Below are 23,323 nucleotides of genomic sequence, written 5' to 3'. Positions count from 1 at the left end.
CCCGATCTCCAGCCCCACGGTGGATGTCGCCTTGTGCCCCGGCCTGGCTGGGGGCGGTGCTCCGCCTGTCTGCTGCCCAGCGTAGGCCGCCCAGTTTCCTGGTGCAGCGAAGGACAGGTTACCCAGGGGACCAGGACCTCCATTGGAGGGGTGTGGTCTTTGGCACCCCGGGAGGCGCCTTTGGTGGGGGGTTCTGTCACAATCTCGGTGGCAGATGGCGCTGCGGCAGTGATGTGCAGGGAGAACCGGAGGGTGGGCACATGCACGAACCAGAGCGAGCACATGCTTGCAAGTTGCATAGGAACCATGGAGACTTTGTTTACAATGGACATGTGCGTTTGTTTCTGTTTTGTCTCCGCCTTGTTTAGTTATCGGATATGCGAGGGCGCGTCTCAATTGTTACCAGCTGTCAGCATTCAAGGTAATTACATTTGTTATTTAAACCCCTCGCGTTGCTGCGCACGGCACGCAGTATTATATGTTGATTAGTTCTAGTTCTAGTTAAACGATAGATGAGTAAATGTTTAAATGTGTAATAGTGCTAAGCGGTAGTATTTCCATGCCATGCTCTAGTTTCATGTTTCATGCTTCGGTTCAAGTTTTATGTTTAGACATTGTTTCCCGTTTTCTTGTACGTTGGCTTTAGTTGTAAATAAAGACGTTGACCTGCACTTGCTTCTTGTTCAAGTCCATTAAGAGTCCGTACGTAACAATAAACATATGCCAGAAATCTGTGTGATCCTTAACCAGATGCATTTTCCCTGATGCTTCCATCATTTAATCACACCAGCACTATTGTAATCTATTGTCTCTGTGTTGGTTTGTTAGTTCCACATCATGGCTTAACACTCCACAGTCTGAGGCCTTTCAGATACTTTTGAGTATCTGAAACAAAGTCTGACATGCCTATACATTTTAATATATTTCACCTATCTAAAAAACATTCATCCAAAAATGCTACATATGCTTATATTTACTACAAATTCACCAACAGTAATTTGAGAGCAGTAAGAATGTCATGAATATAGGTTTTGTTTAAATCAACTGTAAATTTACACTTTTCAAAAACCTATTTTCAGTGGTGTTTGGGATACTGTGATAAACACATTATAAACATTTTTGACAGGACTTTTGAGCTCTGAACCTTGTAAACATAGGTGTTGCCTACACATAGGTGATTAAATCATGCAGAAATGTCATGTGGTCTGACTACAAAAGTTGTAGAACTTTGAAGTGACACTATTTTTTTTCAAAGCCAGTGGCTTACACAATGAATATTGATGAGATAGGTGTCCACATCTGTAATAGTTACCCTCCCCACTGTCAAAGGTAATGGCCCTCCCTATTGTCAAAGGTAATAGCCCATCTGGGATGTCATTGTGTCTCCCACACCCCACACCCATCCGGTCAGTGTGAATTGTACGGAAAGAAGAGACAATAAAATCCTTTTTACAGTTTATTGAAAATACTGTGTTCAACCCCAAACATGCAATGGAATACTATAAAATAAGATGAATAAAAGAACAATGAATTGTCAGTCCTGTTCAGGATGCCAAGCTTCAAAACAGTTTCTGTCTTGTTGATGGCAAAAAAATAAGACATCACATGCTTTGCACTTCCATGGGGTTTTTGTTAGGGAGCAAAGATTATGAATGAAAAACTTTATCTATAGCTTATGGGTAATTAGTTGACCTGTCTGGTTGCTATGATAAGTTTTTCTAATGTGTTATGTAGACAGAGAACTTTTAGCAATGCAAGCTGCTTTACATATGCTTTATTTATAAAAGTGATAGATATGGTATGCATACTTGACGGAGGCAAAATAATTCACTCAATTCTGAACATGTATGTACTATGAAAGGCTTTAGAAATGTTTAGCTGCAGCTTGCATGCATCATGAATTGCAGTGCTAAGCATGTAATCATAATCATTCCATGACAAAATCTAGTCAACAAAACTTACTCATCACAAACATCCTCTGCCGGATCAAGTCAAAGTTCGAAATGGCAACGTTCGTCCTCACTGTCCTAATTTTTGGGTAAAATGAGCTCCAGGTGCTGTGTTTCCCCGGAGAACTGCCTGCTTTTCGGGTAACATGTGCTCTTGTTTATATGAGTAAATTTGGGCGTTGTCACACATTTTGTTACCTCGTAATTACCCAATAACGACCGCCGATTTACCATAATGTTATCATATGAATAGCTCTCGTTGCTAATGGGTGGGACATCAAGAGCTGTTTTCTGACTCAGAGACTGAAACGTGCATGCTGTTCATTTTATTCTCCTCACAAAGCTCTAAAAACATGTGTAGTTTCGATCTATATACATTTGGAAAGTAGACTGTTGAAGGTTTCTGGGGATGTCAGTTTTATGTTTGAAGGACAAAAACTCGCGTAGATTTTGATGCGGAAGTGCAAACGTTCTATTTTATCCTCCAGGCAGGAGAGCTGACCTCTAAGGGTTAACTATAGCTGGCTATGAATGCAGTATTTATGCATGATTAATAACGTATGATTATGATAATTTGGCAGTGATATGTTTGGATTGAACCAAGATTTGAGGGGGGGAAGGAAAAGGAAGGAAAGCCAACAAGTTTCCTGGATAAGCTTCCGCAAACCACTTATTTTAAAGAAGACATGTGGGAGTTCTTTGCAGTTCATTTGTACACTGTGGGCTCTTCTTCCTCATTAAGTAGACATGTGCGAATGATTGCTTCAGTCACAGCATATGGGTTGCAGTTAGCTGAGGGACGGCGATCCTCAAAATAGCCTGCAGAGAACTCATTGATGTTGGAGGTCTCATGATGGCCAGTGAGACATCTGACATTGTCAAGCCCCCCTTTTGGGTCGTAGGCACGAATGTGGAAGCCATGCCTCTTGCCCAGCTGCTCAATAGCCTCCTCAACATGCCTGCAGAGAAACAGTTTAAAAAAAAAACTGAATTGTATCCTGAGGATTCAAAAAATAATTCAGTCCCCGTCATTCTGTATGCCTAATCAAGAGTCAAGGTGACAGGACTATTTAAAAAATAATAATAAATAAATACATTTAAAAATAAATAAATAAGAGAGGAAAAAAACATCTGGGTTACACATGTAACCCTGTTCCCTGAGAAGGGAACGAGACATTTCGTTAAGCATAACACTATGGGAGCACCCCTCACACGTGACCGGCATCTGAAGCTTGTGTAAAATCGTGCCTATTTATAGGCCTGCCATGATCAACTGATGTGGCAATTAAGTGCGTTGTGTGATATATTTATGGCACTTGTGAACCACGCCGTCAGCCTCTATTATCTGAAGTGAAGATGCAATTCACAGGCCTACACCAGTATGACAAAGCTACGCAATGTCTCATTCACTTCTCAGGGAACAGGGTTACATGTGTAACCCAGACATTCCCTTTCAAAGGAAACTCCACGTTGCGTTTAGCATTACACTATGGGAACAAGAATACCCACTCCGTCATACAGAGGGTACGGCCTGTTCAAAAAGACCCAAGCCTGAGGGTCATTGCAAGACACGGAATGAATATCCAGGCTGTAATATCGAATGGATGTACATTCAAATCGAATGAACAATAGAGATTGCTTCCACTATCCAATTAGAGATGCGCTGCTTTGACCCAGCATCACCTCTACTATCGCCGCCAAGCAGACCAGCAGCTGCTCCGACTTACGCCACTGGCCGGAGAGGTGGATGCAAGTACAGAGAGCCCTCACTGGACACAGCAGGTGTATTCTCTGTTGTTCTGGCGTGAGGAACAGAGGAGGGCAGAAAGCCTGCAACACCACAGGCTGGGCAGCAGATGTAGGCACCTTAGGAATATAATCCGGCCTAGGATACAGGAAGGCCTTGGCTAATCCAGGGGTAAAGACAAGGCAGGAAGGGGCAACAGAGAGAGCTTGTAGATCTACTACGCACTCGAGAGATGTCAGGGCCAGCAGAAGAGCTACCTTTAGAGTCAGAAGATTCTCAGAGGCTGACTCTAAGGGCTCAAATGGGGCACCTGATAGACCTTTCAGGACCACAGAAGGTCCCAGGAAGGTATGCGCGGCCTGCAGATGGGCCTCAGCCGCCTGACACCACGCATAAACCTCGAAGTTAGAGGATGTTGCCCCACAGAGGCTCCATCAACAAGGGCGTGGCTGGCCGAAATGGCAGCCATGTAAGCCCTGATTGTAGAAGGAGCCCACCCCGCTGAAAAACAACCTTGTAAGAACTCCAGGGTTGTAGCTATTGCGCAGTTTCTATCAGGACCGCTCTTCTTTGCCAGCAGGCCTAGTAGCAGGCTGCAACTGTGGCCACCCAGTTCCCCTGGCTGTCTGCGGGGGTTGGCGGGCTGCCATTCTCGCCTTCTCTCTCGCACTAGTGCTGGCCTGGGCTCCACTCTTGGATACCCGGGCGAACTCAACACAACAGGGAAGGAACTGGCTGAATGCCGCCATATGTCGAGCTATCTCAGCAGGTGTGCTTGGTAGGCCTGCAACACTGTCATTGTCTGCAGTGACCCACAAGCAAGACTACTACTGCATAGGCTTTGCCCACCAATGCCACGGTGGCCTTACACGGTGGCTTGGATGGCAAAGCCGGCCCCCCTAAATTACCTGCCGTCGATGGAGAGAGGTAGCTCGCAAGTGCCTCCTCCACCTTCAGCATAGCTAAATAGCCATGCCGTTCATTCCCCACAATGACCGAATAATCCAACATCGTGGGGTTATAACTACGGCTTATGCATGGTTTTCCCCCAGAAGCCTGATATTTTGTCATGCACTTCTGGAAGAAAAGGGAGTTTTCTGCAGAGTAAGGGATTTACTTTTACTGAGGAGAAAAAAGCTCATCCAGCCTTAGTAATCACTTCAAGCAGCTCTTTATATGCTGCTCTCAGTTTTTAGTACACCATTCTGGCTCCTCGGAGTCAGAGAGAAATTATTACTATTATTTTTGTGTGTGTGGTTTTTTTCTCTTTTTTTTCCCCTTTTGGCTTTCCATAGCGGAAGGAGGAGTCGTGACGCAAGCTCCAAAATCCAGCGGAGAGCCGGACCCGGAAGACAGAGCAAGAGAGAGCAGATCCCCCGGACTGGAGACGGGTAGCTGCCTCGGCAGCAGCCGGCCCAGATCCACGATTCTCTGAAACCCAACTCGCTTCGACTTCCGAGAAGAGAGCAAGTCGTGAATGGAGCTGCCTAAAGTAAGGCGTTACAATGTGCCCTCACAGGCTCCACCCCTAGACACTTCACACAGAAAGTGTGCACTACTCCCCGTGATGAAACGCAAGCACGTAACACACTTCCTGAATTCTCTCAAAGGGATAGAAAAGTCCAGAGATTTTGAGAAAAGATGGAGAGGAAATGAAACGTCTATTTGTTTCTTTACACAAACAACCGACATGCAGTCTCGCTGAAGATAATAAGGCACCATATATATATCATGCGACGCGTTTAATTACCACATCACCTGATCATGGCAGGCATGATTTTACACAAGCTTCAGATGCCAGTCACGCACGAGGGGTGCTCCCATAGTGTTATGCTAAACGCAACGGAGTTCCCTATGAAAGGAACACCTCCAAGCGAAAAAAAAACAAAAACGTTGACATTAAATTTATATAAAACATTACATGGAGTTGAGATATAAAATCACTTACACTATGCTACATAATACGTCTAATTAAGAGCATTACCTGAGGCCTCCCTCCTCCCGCATGTTCTTGGTACTGAAGTTTGTATGGCAGCCAGCACCATTCCAGTTGCCTGTAACGGGTTTGGGGTCAAAGGAGGCCACAACACCAAAGTCTTCACACACCCTGTGCAGGATAAAACGAGCTATCCACAGGTGATCTCCCATGCTGATGCCTTCACAAGGACCCACTTGGAATTCCCACTGAGAACAAAGGCATAGATGTTTGGTGTTACAGTAATTATACTCCAATACTCTCCACAAAAGAAAATATTCTAAACAGCTCTTCATAAACCAGTTTTGAAGGCTTACCTGTGCAGGCATGACTTCTGCATTGGTGCCACAAATCATAACCCCAGCATACAGACAGGCTCTATAATGGGCCTCAACAATGTCCCTGCCACAGGCCTTATCTGCTCCCACACAACAGCGATAATTACCTGTTTAAACACAACATCCCTCAGACCTGAACAGCCATTCCTGCATTCATCCTAATTGAGCAAAGGCAGAGAGCAGGACTGAATTAAAATCCATAGTGCAGTACACAAAGACCTTCACCTTGTGGTCCGGGGAAACCATTTGAGGGCCAGCCAAAAGGATGACCATCTATAGCAAGAAGTGTGTACTTCTGCTCCATTCCAAACCATGGATGCTGGTCCTCCACCATGCTCATGATCTTTTCACACATCTGACGAAGATTAGTTACTAAGAGGAAAAAAAAGGAAATAAAAAGGTCAAAAAGTCAAGCATTATCCACAAACACTCCTTCATAAATTACACCAGATTTGACACTTTACCAGCAAATATTTAATTATACCAAATTTATACCTGCAGATTTCCTGTTGTATTTGAGAACCTCACAAAGAACCAGCTTGTTGGGGTCCTTCCTGAATGGGTCTCTAAACATGGCCTTTGGTATGAGGTACATGTCACTGTTCGAGCTCTCAACCTGGAATATACTGGTGCCACCAAAATTCCACTCTGGGAGATCTGCAGAAACCCACAAACCATAAATACAGAGTCAAATAAGAGCAGTGAGACTTTGACGTAGAGCATATAAACAACATTTATGGTCACACAATGACCTATGCATCCAAAGAAGGGCTTGAAACAAAAGTGCCACCAAAATTGATTGTTGGATACCAACAATTGTTGGAAACAGTACCTTCAATAGTCTTGGGTTCCGAGTCCAGAGTCCTGGTCTTGCAGCAGAGTCCCTCTCCGGTCCCATCAATCCAGATGTACATGGCCTGCACTTTGTCTCCCTGTGGCAGGTCCATGTACCACTTTATCACAGTTGTATTCAGCTTTGAACTGGAAGTGGCCATTTTCGCTTTGGGCTATAAGAAACCTAGGGAGACGCACATAATGTCAAACCATATTAAATTCATTTAAATGCTTAAAATCCTGCCTCAATGGAAGTACCTCCATCTGCTCCTACACTCTCCAAGTTAATACACATAGTGGGTACATTCGAGTTTGTCAAACTACGAGACTCACTGTGATGGAAAATTACCAATACACATTTTACCTCTATTAGCACAATCAACTGAAGAAAAAAACAAAACAAAACAGAAACCCTCAGAATTTGTAATGGTTTTAATGGTTATAAATTATATTGGTTTTAATGGAAACTTTAATAGTACCGTCGGTCTCTAATAGTAACTTGTTCCCTTTTATTGGTGAAATGTTATGTCTAGTGGATACCATTAGCAACCAGTAATGGTAATGGTTTCAATGGTTAACTGTAGGTTTGTAATGGTATTTGTAGTGGAAACCATTAGAATTTATGGTGGGGGGGGTGTTCAGCAGGGAGGTAATTTATCTTTTAGGGCGAGAGTACATTTACTAATTAACTAAACTGTATTTGCAACTGCTTTCATTTATTGACTTCATTAACAAAATTCCAACTTCATTTTAACAGCTGACTAAGGTGGGAAAGTCTTCTTGTGCTTCGTAAACCAAGTGTGGCAGGGTAAGTGATTTGGCTATCCTATTGGCTCTGCTCAGGGTATGGCTTCGGCAGACCAATAAGGTGGGAGTTATCTGACTATTTAAGGACCCTTATTTTGGTAGGCGCATAGGTGTCTTGGTGATTCAGAGTTCCTCGCGCCCCTGCCATTTCCGGTTCCCATTTCCATTCAGGTACATTCAGGCTTTGCTCACGGTGTAATGAGGCCAACATCTCAAGGCTAATTTGTTTATTTATAGTCTTAGAGCGGCACTGGTGGCACGTGCATTGTGGTGAGTTGGCGGGGGAGATCGCGCCAGAGATCACGTTCAGTGATCACAACATTTGGCTGTATAATATGTATATGTATGTTGAGCTGTGGTACCTGTGAGTAAGTATACAACTTCACATCTGGTGTTTGTTTAACCCAATGGTAAGTACACCTCTCCCTTCTTCACATTGGGACTTGGTAGATTTAGGTTGACACTCCGATCTTTGTGTTAAGGTGAGAGTGGGGAGTTGATCATCTAAATCTTCTCTAAGACAAATCCCTAGCCGAAGACACTACATGCGACACCGCTCCTGTTTTGCTTTACTTCAGTGTTTTGCTTCACCTGATCTGTTTTGCTTTATGGTTTTATTTATTGTTTTGCTTGATCGGTTTCTTGTTTTGCTTCATCTGATTTCTTTTTCTTTACTTACTGTTTTGCTTCATCTTATTTGTTTTGTTTCACCTGATTTGTTTTGCTTTACCTTGTTGACTTTAGTTTTTGATGTATGTTTGGTTTATGTTCTGCAAGCACATATAGTATGAGTGGCTAAGTTGTAAATTAGTGTTTTCCAGCCTCAAACCTGTTTCAGGTTTGTTTTTCCACACAACCACCTTACTATTGAGAGGGTGTATGTTGTGCCTTGTTGTCTCCATGCTATATTTTTCATTTGTACTGTCTACCATAATTCTGGTTCTGCATAGGTGCTGTTAACTGCCTCCATTTCATGTGGTGGTGTCAGTGAGCCTGGGTGATCTAGCCACCACCCCATGGTGTCTGTAATTTGTTTCTCGTTGTTTATTGTTTAGTGTTTGTGTAATTTTAGGTTAACCAGTGTTCCCTTTAAAAGGGCACTTCGATGTTGCGTTTAGCATAACACTATGGGTGCCTCTCGCGCGTGACTGGCATCTGAAGCTTGTGTAAATATCGCACCTGTGAACCACGCCATCAGCCTTTATTATCTTCAATGAAAGACTGCATGTCAGTTATTTGTGTAAAGAAACAAAAAGACGCTTTATTTCCTCACTATCTTTTCTCAAAATCTCAGAACTTTTCTATCCCTTTAAAAAAAAAAAGAGAAGGAAAAAAAAAGGAATTAGCAAGAGAGAAATATATGAGTGAGAGAATTCAGGAAGTGTGTTACGGCTTGCTCCCGTTTCATCACGGGGAATAGTGCACACTTTCTGGGTGAAGTGTCTAGGGGTGTAGCATGCGATGGCAGCCTCGAGAGGCCACGCATGGTAATGCCTACATTAAGCAGCTCGGCTCGCGACTCACGCTCTTCTCGGAAGCCGAAGTGAGTTGGGTTTCAGAGCCTCGCAGATCTGGGCTGTTCACTGCTGAGGTATTCAGGTTCGGGGGATCTCTTATGGATCCGGAAGAGGAGCCGGAGACGAGCGCTGCTCTATCTCTTGCTCTGTATTCCGGGTTCGGCTCTCCGCTGGAATTTGGAGCTCGCGTCGCGACTCCTCCTTCCGCTATGGAAAGCCAAAAGGGGAAGAAAAAAAACCACACACAAAAATAATAGTAATAATTCCTCTCTGACTCTGAGGAGCCAGAAGTATGTGCTAAAAAGTGAGAGCAGCATACAAAGAGCTGCTTGAAGTGATTACTAAGGCTGGATGAGCCTTTTTCTCCCCAGTGAAAGTAAATCCCTCACACTGCAGAAACTCTCCTTTCTTCCCGAAGTGCATGACAAAATACCAGGCTTCTGGGGGAAAATCACGCATAAGCCATATTTATAACCCCACAATGTTGGATTATTCGGCCATTGTGGGGAATGAACGGCATGGCTATTTAGCTATGCTGAAGGTGGAGGAGGCTCTTGCGAACTACCTCTCTCCATCGACGGCAGGTAATTAGGGGGGCCGGCTTTGCCATTCAAGCCACTGTGTAAGGCCACCGTGACATTAATGGGCAAGGCCTATGTGGTAGTAGTCTTGTTTGTGGGTCACTGCAGACAATGACAGTGTTGCAGGCCTACCAAGCACACCTGCTGAGTGAGCTCGACATATTTCGGCATTCAGCCAGTTCCTTCCCTGTTGTCTCAAGCTCACCCGGGCATCCACGAGTAGAGCCCAGGCCAGCACTGGTGCGAGGGAGACCCAGAAGGCGAGTATGGCAGCCCGCCAACCCCCACAGACAGCCAGGGGAACCAGGCAGCCCCAGTGGCGGCCTGCTACTAGGCCTGATCTGAGAGTGTTCATAAAGGCCAAGCAGGCAAAGAAGAGCGGTCCTGAGGGGCCGTGGAATGACGTATCAGGGGACATGAGGTTGTTAGGGCAGTTAGCCCCCAGTGCTACTGTAGGGCCTCCCCTTGCCAAGGCTGTCCCAAGTTTTCAGTGTTCCCTGGTCAGCAAGCTGTCACAGGACAACGAAAATCTGATGCTTTCCCTCCAATACAATGTTGAATAGTTAACGTTACTAAAAGACCGTCTGGCAGCGTGGAAACTACTGCCAAATGTGTCTCCATGAGTTCTGTCTACTGTAGAAAAGCCCGAATTTAGCAAAGGAAGTATGATCCCTCTTGGACAAAGGGGCCATAGAACATGTACACCGTTTGCCGAGGGAGGGTTTTACAGCCATTTTTTCCTGGTCCGCAAAAAATAGGAGTATGCGGCCAATTTTAGATCTGTGTCATCTGAACTGTACTCTTCAGACATACAGGTTCAAGATGCTGAAGCCCAAACTTATCGTTCCACAGATTCAGTTTGAGGACTGGTTTGTGACGATAGATCTAAAAGGTGCATATTTCCACAGAGAAATATTGTTAGCTTTATCCCCTCGCACCTTCACAAAGTGCATGGATGTCACTCTGGCTCCATTGTGACTCCAGGGCATCCATGTACTAAACTATCTGGACGACTGGTTAATTCTAGTACGATCCAGGGAACTGGCAGTTCAACATCGAGATGTTGTTCTCACCCACATGAAGAGCTTGGGGCTCAGGTTGAACCTCAGAAAAGTATGCTTTCCCCAGTGCAGTAGACAACTTTTCTAGGGGTTATAAGGATTCTACTACGATGAGGGCGTTTCCATCCCCAACATGCGTAGGGTTAATCCTATCAACACTGAGCAAGATAAAGCTGGATCTTGGGAGACTATTGGCGCTTATGGGCCTATTGCACAGGAGACCGTTCAGTGGTGACTGAGATGTTGGGGGTTTCGTCCAAGGACGAAACCTCTGAGAATAATCAGTGTCACGCAGCGATGCCTACGTGCTCTGAGAATTTGAGTGTCCCCGGTTTGGGTCACACTCTAGGGGTGTCTCCTTAGCGCAAGATGGCAATGACAGACACCTTCCTCACGGGCTGGAGCACGGTCTTAGACAGCTGTCCAGCTCACGGTCTCTGGTGTGGCCCTCATCTGGAGTGGCATATAAATTGCCTAGAAATGTGGGCCATATTTCTAGCACTGAAATTCCTTCTTCCTCAATTGAGAGGTCACCATGTGTTTACAGACAACACACCGGTGGTCTCATATACTGACCATGTCCATGCCTGTCCTGATTATGTCCATGCCCCCTGTTCAGGCAGGCGCAACTAATTCTTCTCTGGGCAGAAGGAAAGTTTGTCAGTGAGTGCAATGTACATTCTGGGAATATGGGGGCAGACATCCTGTTGAGGCAGGAGCTGAGGCCCAGGAATTGGTGGCTCCATCCACAAGTGGTGGCTCCATCCACAATTGGTGGAGTCCATATGGCGAGGTTTGGCCAAGCGGGACTGAATATGTTCGCCTCCGAGGAGACAACATACGGCCCGCTGTGGTTCGCCCTCACTCCTCTTGCACAATTAGGGCTGGACGCTATGGTGCACATGTAGCCGGGGTCACATCTGTATGCTGTTCCCCCCATCGCTCTGCTCCCACAAGTTCTAGCGAGAGTTCACCAAGACAGTCTATGTCTGCTGCTAGTAGCACCTTATTGGCCAGCTCAAATATGGGTCTCAGAGATAATATCCCTGCTAGATGGCACTCCTTGGGAGATTCCCATCCACAGGGATCCACTGTAGACCCAGTGAACTGCAAAATAGCTACAGTCCTGGAGTTCTTACAAGAACGGTTCTCAGTGGGGTGGGCTCCTTCTACAATCAGGGTTTACGTGGCGGCCATTTTGGCCAGCCACGCCCCTGTTGATGGAGCCTCTGTGGGGCAACATCCTCTAACTTCGAGGTTCATGTGTGGTGTCAGGTGGCTGGAGCCTATCTGCAGGCTGCGTATACCTTCCTGGGACCTTTATGTGGTCTTGGAAGGTCTGTCAGGGACCCCATTTGAGCCCTTAGAGTCAGCCTCTGAGAATCTTCTGACTCTAAAGGTAGCTCTTCTGCTGGCCCTGACATCTCTCAAGCGAGTAGGAGATCTACAAGCTCTCTCTGTTGCCCCTTCCTGCCTTGACTTTGCCCCTGGATTATCCAAGGCCTTCCTGTATCCTATGCTGGATTATATTCCTAAGGTGCCTACCTCGGCTGCCCACCCTGTGATGTTGCAGACTTTCTGCCCTCCTCCATTCCCCACACCGGAACAAGAGAGAATGCACCTGCTGTGTCCAATAAGTACAGAGAGCCCTTAAGTCCACCACTCCAGCCAGTGGTGTAAGTTGGAGCAGCTGCTGGTCTGCTTTGGCGGCGACAGTAGAGGTGATGCTGTGTCAATGCAGGGCATCTCTAATTGGATAGTGGAAGCAATCTCTATTGCTTAAGAGGTGCGCGGTCTCACTGCGCGTCTGGGCATAATGGTTCATTCCACTAGGGTGGTCGGCTCCGTGAAGGCTTTGTCCAAAGGGGTATCCTTACAGGATGTGTGTGCTGCTGCAGGGTGGTCTACGACACACACATTCATTTGTTATTACAGCCTGGATATTCATTCCACCCCAGACTCGAGTGTCTTGCAGTGACCCTTGGGCTTGGGTCGTTTTGAACTGGCCGTACCCACAGTATGACGGAGTGGGTATTCTTGTTCCCATAGTATTATGCTAACCGTAACGTTGAAGTTCCTTTCGAAAGGGAAACGTCTGGGTTACGCATGTAACCCTGTTCCCTGAGAAGGCGACGACACGTTGCGTAGCTTTGTCATACCAGGGCAGGCCTGTGAACTGCGTCTTCGCTTCAGATAATAATAGAGGCTGATGGCGCGGTTCACAGGTGCCATATTTATATCACGCGACACGCTTAATTGCCACGTCACCTGATCATGGCAAGCCTATAAATAGGCATGATTTACACAAGCTTCAGATGCCGGTCACGCGGGAGAGGCACTCCCCATAGTGTTATGCTAAACGCAACGTCTCGTTCCCTTATCAGGGAACAGGGTTATGTTCCCTATACGTGGGTATAACTGTTTGATTTTAATATTGGTTGTGACTTGGGGTTTTTTCAGAAGCAAAACAGCAGTGTGCATTTGACCTTTTGGGGGACTCTATCTGTTGTCCTGCTCCACTGTGGGGTGAATGTAGTGGTTATAGGTATGGAGGAGATGCAGGAGTTGTAAGAATTAGTGGCGCAATTGAGAGCAGACATTGACCGTTTGCGTCATGAACAGATGCCAGGTGAGTCACCTGGTCCCAGCACAGCTCCTTTTGTTGCCACCACGGCAGTGCCTGACCCTCCCCAACCAGTTGATGCTTATCCGGTGGTGCCGGAACAGTTTGTCTTTGTGCCTAGGGACCGATGGTGTCCAAAATTTAGTGGTAAATCCGGCATAGGCATTGATGAGTGGGTAGAAGAGGCTCAGGCATGCATGCGGGCTCGTTATCTGTCCAAAGTTGACAAAGCGTTCTTTCTCTTCGAACATTTGGAGGGGGAAGCACGGGAGGAGATTAGACACCGTCCCAGTGAGGAACGGGGAGATCTTGATAAGATTATTGCAATTCTACGTGAGATGTATGGTTGCTCTCAATCGTATGTAGCGCTGCATGAAGCCTTTTTCTCCAGGAGGCAGCAGGATGGGGAATCTCTGTTAGAGTTTTCCTTGGCTTTGATGATTCTCCTGGAGAGGGTTAAACAGCAATCACCTAATGCTATCCCTAATGCTGAAATTGTGCTGCGTGATTAATTTGTCGAATATGTAGCCGATAGCGCCCTCCGCCGGGAGCTGAAGCAACTAGTTCATCGCCAGCCCACCTCTACTTTACTGAAAGTACGTGGTGAGGCGATTAGGTGGGAACGGGAGGGAATGCCAGGGGGTGCGAGAGGCCGGAGTCAGTCAGTTCAAATGGCTTATGGCATCCAGTATGGTGTGCAAGAGCATTCTCATTCGGAGTTAAGGGAGCTGCTGGAGATGTTAAAATCACAGCAGCAACAGCTAAAATCAACTCACTCAAAGTGTTGCATGTATGCAGTGTCCTTGCCGTGTTCGTCGATCATCCTGTACTGAGGTATTACTCTGTCATCGTTGTCAAAAACCCGGCCTTACACTCGTGAATGTGACCGAGAACGTGTTCCAACTTCCCTAGCTTGTCGGGATGTGACTCCTATGGGGCGGGCTGGGCAGAGTTTTTCCCAACTGTCAGAAAAACTAGGTCCCACCAAACTGTAGAGTCACAGTTTGGTAGGCAAAGACAGTTTGAACCATGGGGCCAGGACTGCCTCAGGGCATGTCAGTGGTTGCAGCTCCGTGCGGCCAATGGGTCGTGAGTACCATATGTTGGCTATATGGAGTTGGATGTTGAGCTTTGTGGTCAGGTAATGTCAGGATGTGGTGTGCTGGTCATTAGAGATCCCCCTGGTGGCACCGGTGCTCAGGTCCCTGCTATTCTGGGGATGAATGTGTTGAGCCGGTGCTATCAGGAGCTATTTGGGCAGCACGGTCCAACCCTCTTTGACGTACCATCAGTGTTGGGAGCCTCTAAGTCAGTGTTGCAAGCGTTACAACACTGTCGACAGGTGAGTGCTTTTCCCCATGCTAGTCGTTTAGGCAGGGTTCGATTGTGGGGTTGTAAAGCATGTCATATTCTAGGCAGCACAATGAAGGTTGTAGCTGCAATTTGGTCGGGGCACTTTGCTGGAGAAACTGTGCTCTTTGAACCCTCAGAGGTTGGGTTGCCTGCAGGTCTTTTGGCATCATTTGCACTAGTAAGAGTGACTCGAGTTACAGTTTATGTACCAGTCATTAATGTAGGTCAAGTAGATGTGATGTTTTTTCGGAACTCTGTTTCGGACAGACTGCACAGTGTATTTATTGTGAGTTTGCCCAGTGGCATCACGGAAGTTAAATCTGTTTCCAGGTCCGTGAATTCTCAGATTCCTACTGCTCTTCCTTCAGTTCAGAACAAATCAAGGATCTGGATTTGTCTGTGTTGACAGTGACTGAACGGGAACAGGTGATGTCTTTACTATTAAAGTTTCATACAGTCTTTTCTGCACATGAGGGTGATTTGGGATGTACCAGACTCATTTCTCATGACATACCTTTGATGGACTCTGTCCCCGTTCAACAAAGGTACCGACGGATACCTCCGTCTGAGTACAATGTGGTAAAAACACACATAAATCAGCTGCTGGATACAAACATTATTAGAGAGAGTTGTAGTCCTTATGAAACCCCCATTGTGCTGGTTAAAAAGAAGGATGGCACACTGCGTATGTGTGTAGACTATCGCCAGCTTAATACAAAGACTCGGAAAGACACTTTCCCTCTGCCGCGTATAGAGGAAACATTGGACTCGCTGTCTGGGGCCCATTGGTTTTCCACCATGGACCTTGCCAGTGGGTACAATCAGGTTCCTGTCACGGAGGGGGATAAGCCCAAGATGGCTTTTTGCACCCCATTCGGCCTATCTGAATGGAATCGCATGCCATTTGGCCTCTGCAATGCCCCAAGCACCTTCCAGCGGTTGACGGAGAGGTTGTTTGGGGATCAGCAGTGTCAGTCCTTGCTTTTGTACCTGGATGACATAGTGGTGTTTTCCTCTTCCGTGACCCAACATCTGGAGCGGTTAGAGGTGGTTTTGAGTCGGCTGGAGCGAGAGGGGTTGAAGGCTAAACTAGCTAAATGTATGTTTTTCCAGCAGGAGGTAAGTATCTGGGACATGTAATTTCTGCTGCTGGTGTGTCTACAGATCTGAGTAAGATAGATTCGCGATGGCCGTGCCCTATGGGGGTGACAGTACTCCGCTCATTCCTGGGGTTTGCCTACTATTACTGTTACTATTGACGGTTTGTAGAGGGTTTTGCTAATGTGGCGGCTCCTCTGCACCGGCTGGTAGTAGAGTTTGCTAGTCGTAAGCCTAGGGCTCGGGCAGAGTCAAGTTTTGGTGCAGCATGGACGGAGCAGTGTCAGGTGAGTTTTGAAAGGTTGAAGAGTAGGCTCACCTCTACCTCTGTATTGGCTTATGCTGACTTCTCCCTTCCCTTTATCTTTTAGGTAGATGCTAGCCATGGGGATTGGGAGCAGTTCTGTCTCAGGAACAGGGGGGGAAGGAGCGGCCTATAGCCTATGCTAGCTGCAGTCTTCGGCCCGCTGAGCGCAATATGTCAAACTACAGCTCTTTGAAGTTGGAATTCTTGCCGCTCAAGTGGGCCATGACTGAGAAGTTTAGGGAATACCTGTTGGGGCAGAGGTGTGTTGTTTTCACTGATAACAACCCCCTCAGCCACCTGACTACTGCTAAGCTCTGGGCCACAGAGCAGAGGTGGGCTGCACAATTGGCTGCCTTTGATTTTGAGCTGAGGTATCGCTCAAGAAGAAGCAACCGTAATGCGGATGCTCTGCCCTGGCAGGGTCCTTCCAACCAGGGTGAGTTAGATGCGTTACTGCCAGTGACAGTTCTCCCCACCAGTGTAAGGCAGGCTGGAAGGACAGAGCTTGGTTCTCAAGCAGTAGTTACTGCGCTGCCCAGTCTAGCTTTGGATATGCAGTCCTTGCAGGAAGTGGATCCTGTTATTGGTGAGGTCCTAGTGTTTTGGAGGCATGGGGTGCCTCCTAGTGCAGAGGAGCGCCAGCAGCTTCCCAAGGCTGTGGTGAATTTGTTACGCCAACGGGGCCGTTTGTGTGAGCAGGACGGAGTATTACATCGCTGGATGTTTCGCTCTGATGGGGGCGAAGAGGGACTTCAGCACTTCAGGTGCTGTCATCGCTATTGCAGGTGGAAGTTTTAATGCAGTTACACCATGAGCATGGGCACCAAGGAGTTGAGCGCACCACTGAGTTGGTGCAGCAGCGTTGTTATTGGCCAGGCCTGACATCCAATGTGGCACAGTGGTGTCGAGAGTGTGATCGGTGCCAGGCGGCCAAGGACACACAGTGTTTTCCTAGTAGCTTCATGGGCCATCTATTGGCCTCTCGGCCAAATGAAATATTGGCACTAGATTTTACGGTGTTGCAGCCAACTCGTTCAGGGTTGGAGAATGTGCTGGTTATGATGGACGTTTTCACCAAGTACACGGGATCAGCGGGCAGAAACAGTGGCCCAAGTTTTGGTGGTGGAATGGTTTTATAAAGTTCGGTGTTCCTGGTGGTATCCATTCTGACCAGGGCCGTAACTTTGAGTCTCCATGCTATAGTGGCTATATTTCATAGCAACACAGAACTAAGAGTAAAGTTAATAGAAGTAATTGTAGAACAGGCTGAAAGGGCTGATGGAGATCTGAAGACATAATAATTATATTCCTGAGATACATGGAAATCCAACACGGGCCCTATATTATGTTTGTTTGAGGCAGCTGGCATTGTGGCCGTGAAACCAGCTAACGTTATGCGCCATGTAATCTTTGCGATAGCCAGTTATTTGTTAAAGACGCAAACACTGCAATGTTATAAACTACCTCCTAATGGGCCACCATGCATCGCCATTCAGCCCGTGTCCTGTCAGCAAAATGTAACCTAATGTCACAAATAATTACTGAAATGTTAATGCTTTTAATCAGTCTTTTTGGCCTGCCACCATATAGTGAATTTAAGCTAATGCTTGCATACAGAGTATAAGGTGTGTGTGTGTGTGTGTGTGTGTGTGTGTGTGTGTGTGTGCGCATGCGAGTTTAGGCACTTGAAGCCTCTACTCTTTTTTTAAGTCATTGTCAGACAGTGTTTGATAACTAAAATACCCCCCTCTCTATTTTTTTGCCAGTATCAGCCAGAGGAGGATGTCCTCCAGGAGTTTTTAATGAAATTTTTTTTTTAAACCACACCATGATATCGACTTTTTTATTGAGTATTGTGTACTTTTGGTGGTATCGGTACCGACTACTAGATTTTTGGTATCGTGACATCCCTAATATAAATAACCATTTAGTTCAGCTGAACGTTCGACAGATGCTACAAACTGAAGGCGTCTGCCCAATTAAGCATAAGCTGCAGAGTCACAGCACAGAATAATAATGAACCCACTTTTAAAGATCACGCATATAGTCATACTATATACATATAGTAACTTGCAATCCTAAAGCCTGACAAGTGGAGCGTCACGCCCAGAGACACGCACACCAAAAGAAACACAAGGGAGAGAAAACACTGCAGACATGGGGAAGGGAACGCATGCGCACGCACACAGCTGACATTGAGCCATGTTTTTCATTTAACAGATCTTGTAGACACATTTTCAGTTAAGTCAGCTATTTAAAATCGTGTTTATTTTGTGCGTTTTGTTATAAACCGCACAGTGAACTTCACTACAACTTTCAATAAAGTGAATACTGAAGATAAAATGAATGAGTGTTAATGTATCTCTGTAAATGCAGCAAGAATGGAGCTACACTAGATTGAAAGACTGGAGAAACTGTGAAAGGGTGGCAGCCACAAGAGCCTGACCAAAACATACTCATCTGATACAAGTACAAATTGCCTATGTGGCATAATGTGTACTTTATACAGCTTTATATTGTTTAGGGAGCTCTGAACAAATGCTCGACTAGCTTCTCTGATCACAAGGGCTACCAGGTCTAGTTCATCCTGATTGTGCCCCTGAGGCTGTTGTACCTGTGGAACTGCAGGATCTGATGCTGGCAGTCGCAGCTGCAATCTTTTCTCCTCACACACAGCATGCAGCAACCACCGTTGGCATGAAACTGTAGTCCATGTCAGACTGTTTGGCAAGGACACGCCATCTGGCATTGCATTAAGGTGTCCAAATGTGTGCTCAACTTTTACACGGATGGCACAATTCAATTTCCTTGGTGTTTGTGTTTATATTTGTACCAGTCTTTTGAAAGCTGTACAGATTACTGTTTTCTGTCAGAGCCTGAATCATGTCTTCTGACACAAACCTCTGGAAGTACACCAGTGGTGTGTGGAGGGAAACAGCACCACCGGTGAAGTCTTGACCAGAGAAATCAGTACTAGGACTGATGAAATCGTTTTTCAGCCAGCGACACCGGTCCCGGGTCGTAGGCTGTTTAGTTGGTTGGCTCAATGTCATCAGCAGCAGCAGCAGCAGCTGGCCCAGTGGGTGTCTGATTCTCCATGTCCACTTCATTGACATTTTCAACAACCTCATCACTTGAATCACTGGTGTCTGATTCAATCTCAATTTCTCTGTGCTTTCTTACTCAACATTCTAAAAGGAATATACAAACCCCCAGACCTTTTACATCACTACATTACAAAACATTCGCACCTGTCCCTGAACAACTATCCGCCAAAGCATTCCACAAACAGTGTCTGCCTGTGTCAAAGGACAGATGAACTACTCGCTGAGAATAACCGCATGCTAGGCCTGCCATAGCCAGACAGACCATGCACCAGGCCACACTCGGCGTTCATAAAGGACTACGCCATGCCACACCGACAGGAGGGGGAGTCTGTGGTCGGGGCTGAGACCAACTCCCACCCTCCCTCCCCTATTATGGCTCTCGTTCAACCTTCATGTTCAGTGGAGGATGTCACTCTGCCTCCATGTTCTGTGAGAGACGTCGCTCCATCTCCTACCGGACTCAAGAATTCCCCACTGTTCAGCTACCTCAAGGTCGCTCTGCCTTCCTGTTCGGCTGAGGACGTCGCTCTGCCGTCCTGCTCGGCTGAGGTCGTCGCTCTGCCTTCCTGCTCGGCTGAGGTCGTCGCTCTGCCTTCCTGCTTCACTGAGGACGTCAGTCTGCCTCCATGTTCCGCTAAAGACGTCGCTCCTTTTCTTTGCTGCGCTCAGTATGTCGCTCCCCCTTCCTGCTCCACAGAGGACATCGTTCCCCCCTCATGCTCCGCGGAGAGCATCGTTCCTCCCTTGGGCCTCGCGGAGAACCTCGCTCCTCTCCCTGGCCTCGCGGAGAACCTCGCTCCTCTCCCTGGCCTCGCGGAGAACCTCGCTCCCCCCTTGAGTCTCATGGAGAACCTCGCTCCCCTCTCCTGTCCTGTGGAGGACATCGCCCCGCTTTCATGTTCTGGCAAGGACGTCGCCCCGCTTTCATGTTCTGCCGAGGAAGTATCTCTGCCTCCCTGTGCCGTTGTGGAAGCCGCTCGGCCTCCTGGTTTTGCTGGGGACATTTTGCCCAGGGGGGCCAGGACCACCAGATGGAGGACGTGTAATTTTGAGCGCTCCGGGAGTAGCGCCCTTGGGGGAGGGTTCTGTCATGTATCAAGAAATTCTGGACTCCACTTCCCATCAGCCACTGCACTGCACTAGCTGTCACATGACCACCTGCACCTGACTCACATTTTGTTAATGAGCACTTGTGTATATATATAGTCCTTGTCTGCACTGTTTGCTTGTCTTTTGTTGTCCTAGACTCTTGTTGTTTATGTCTCGGTGTTTTGTTATATGCCACAGTGTTATATCAAGTTGTCTTTGTCTCATAGTATGTTTGTTTAAATAAATGTTATTATCTGCACTTGCTTCTGGCTCAACCTCGATACGTGACATAAATCTAATTTGATGCACGCATTCTATGATAACTTAGTATTTACATGAACTAGATATTCGAACAATCACAAAAAAAAAAAGGATGTTTCAGGGATTTTACTCACTTCAATGTTCAGCCCAATGTAACAAGGAGATTCCAGGAAAGTTCTCAGGTCGTATGTGTTCATGGCTTTATGGCCAGAGCTATATACACATTAACTATCCAATGGCATTGAGAGGCTAAACAATAGGACCCAATGGCTATGTAAATGTGGTGTTTAAAAAATATATAATAATAATAATAATAATAATAATAATAATAATAATACATTTTACAAAAAGGCATTTGCAGATGCATTTTTGGGAATGCTAAAGGTGATGTTGTAATTTTACAACCACGGTTCTTACAAGGTTAATAGAAAAGCAGACCACTCGCATTTGTTTTGTCGACATTCTTAAAATATGGCTTCTATTTTGCGCAAAACTGCAATGAAAACACTGCCATGATGATGGAGGAACTCCACACAGAGCAGTGTCACCTCCAGGAGCTGAACAAAGCTCTTATAACCACTTAAACATCCTAAACACCATATTATACCCATTTGAAACGCGTAAATAACTTTACCTAGACAATAACAAGAGGATTTATTCCAAATCAAGTGGATTAAACTAAAATTAAGACAGTAATCGAAAAAAAGACAAATTATGTGTTTTTAACCACAACAAAAGGCTGATAATATTCCCGAAGATCCACAGTGCACTTTTACTGCTATAAATTATTCTTACGTCTTAAAATACTTCTCCAACTGACCTACTGCATGACAAGAATGATGCAACATACAGCAGAAACTGCAAAGACTTGGTTATAAAACAATCATTTAAAACTTCTTTAAAAGAAACCCTTAATCAGTCACATTTAAGATCACATTAAACTCTGCTATTATCTAATATTAAACTACTAACTGAAAACACACACCTGATTTAAATAAGAGACATGTGCGACAACAAAACGCACCAAAATACTATAATAACTCATAATTAAACTAATAAGCGAAACCTACACATTATACGTTTTAACTACTAAAACTTATTTACCTTTCAACGGGAATAAATAATCAGTAGGTGACCGTTTGTGTGTCCAGCTGTTTTTAGAAGAAAGTACAAACAGGTTTTCTCTCATTCTTTATACCGGCAAACTCAACCATCAAGAACTTTTAAAGGAAGAGATTAAACTGCTACTTTCTGATTGGATAGTGGAGAGACATGTGACCAAGTAGGGCGACGAAATAGTGAAATGAAAGGCTTAATTGGATGATCGTGGTAAGGTTGTCATGGTGATGGAGTGGCAATAGAGCGATATCATTGGAAGGATGTTCATTCCATGTAGAATGGGAGGAGTGTAAAGAACAGAGAGAAATTATTGGATTTTTGGCTTGCTTCTAGGGAGCTGCATAATATTTCAACTGATATTATACCCTCACCTTTTTTTCTGATCATAAATGTATTACTTTTCGAATCTCTCTTTCAACTATTGTTAATTTGTATACAACTCCCTCTTATTGGAAGCTTAATAACTCGATTCTCGCCTATGATGGAGTAAAAACAAAATCGATTACATTATCACAAATTGTTTGGAACAAAGCAAAGGAGGACGTTAACTACTGCTGTAACTGGGAGTTAGCTCAATATGAAATATTTAGTTTGGAAATATATACAGTCAAACCTGGGATTGCGAGCATAATTCGTTCCGGAAACGTGCTCGTAATCCAAAGCACTCGTATATCAAAGCGAATTTCCCCATAAGAAATAATGGAAACTCAGATGATTCGTTCCAAAAACCCCAAAATATTCATATACATAATAATGATTAACACAAAATACCATTTTATATTTTTATTATTTAAATTTAATATAAAGTAATCGAATGTATTAATTATTGTGTAGGACGACTTTCACTGTTACTAATGGAATCACTGCTGTCTGTTGGCTCGCCGGAATCTTTTTCTTTTTGTACGACGTTAACAAGGAACTTTGTGACACTTGCTTTTTCTTCCTTTTAAGTATTTCGCGGAAATGTGACATTACATTGTCGTTAAACAGATTCATCGCTCGCACTGCTACAGTCTTACTCGGGTGGTGCTTTTCTACAACATTTTGCACTGTTTCCCACATTTTACACACCTCCCTAATCTCATTTGAAGTGAGGGATTTCTCCGTCTTTTTCTCCTCCTCCTCCTCAGACGAGACCTCCTCCATAACCTCTTGCTGTTGCTCGTGATGCAGATCCATCAGTTCGTCGGTGGTCAGCTCCTGGCCATGTTCCTCCACCAGCTCTTGAATGTCATCTTCATTCACGTCCAGTCCCATGGTCTTCCCCAAGGACACAATTTCATCGACAACTGACTACTCGCATACCTCGTTTGTGCTTCTCGATGATTTCCTTCTTAACTTCCACCGTAATCATCTCCTTTTTCTTATCGCCATCCTTTTCAAATTTTTTCTTCATGGGGCCATTGTCGCAGTACAGTTAGTACACAGTCACAACAGTTACAACACTATAGTAAACAGTATACGCTCACACGGATGTTGACTATACAGGTGTGGCACGCTGACTGAGACCGAGCATGTGAGAGAAGAACCCTCAGCTCAGTAGTGATCACGCGACGC

General features: G+C 45.6%; 1 protein-coding gene across 1 annotated transcript; it reads right to left on the bottom strand.

Moving 5' to 3' along the window:
* Window positions 1–1,131: 1,131 nt before the first annotated feature.
* Window positions 1,132–22,200, bottom strand: LOC128614672 (glutamine synthetase-like). Its single transcript, XM_053636214.1, has 7 exons — window positions 21,752–22,200; window positions 6,842–7,027; window positions 6,505–6,666; window positions 6,235–6,381; window positions 5,989–6,116; window positions 5,681–5,880; window positions 1,132–2,908 (listed from the first exon to the last, which is right to left on the bottom strand). Exons 2-7 carry the CDS (start codon window positions 7,002–7,004, stop codon window positions 2,656–2,658), a joined length of 1,053 nt encoding a protein of 350 aa, XP_053492189.1. The 5' UTR covers window positions 7,005–7,027; window positions 21,752–22,200; the 3' UTR covers window positions 1,132–2,655.
* Between the last annotated feature and the right edge of the window lie 1,123 nt (window positions 22,201–23,323).

This window comes from Ictalurus furcatus, chromosome 11, assembly GCF_023375685.1.
Source record: "Ictalurus furcatus strain D&B chromosome 11, Billie_1.0, whole genome shotgun sequence".
Classification (NCBI taxonomy): Eukaryota; Metazoa; Chordata; class Actinopteri; order Siluriformes; family Ictaluridae; genus Ictalurus; species Ictalurus furcatus.
This window is presented reverse-complemented; position numbering and strand designations above follow the sequence as displayed.

Bases quoted from the DNA above. Each gene is read 5' to 3' on its own strand.
- LOC128614672 (XM_053636214.1), bottom strand. From the start codon at position 7,004: ATGGCCACTTCCAGTTCAAAGCTGAATACAACTGTGATAAAGTGGTAC. The intron at 6,117-6,234 runs GTGAAGGTCTTT...GTGTTTAAACAG, and splicing joins TGGTTTCCCCGGACCACAAG to GTAATTATCGCTGTTGTGTG. The intron at 5,881-5,988 runs GTAAGCCTTCAA...CTTTGTTCTCAG, and splicing joins CAGAAGTCATGCCTGCACAG to TGGGAATTCCAAGTGGGTCC.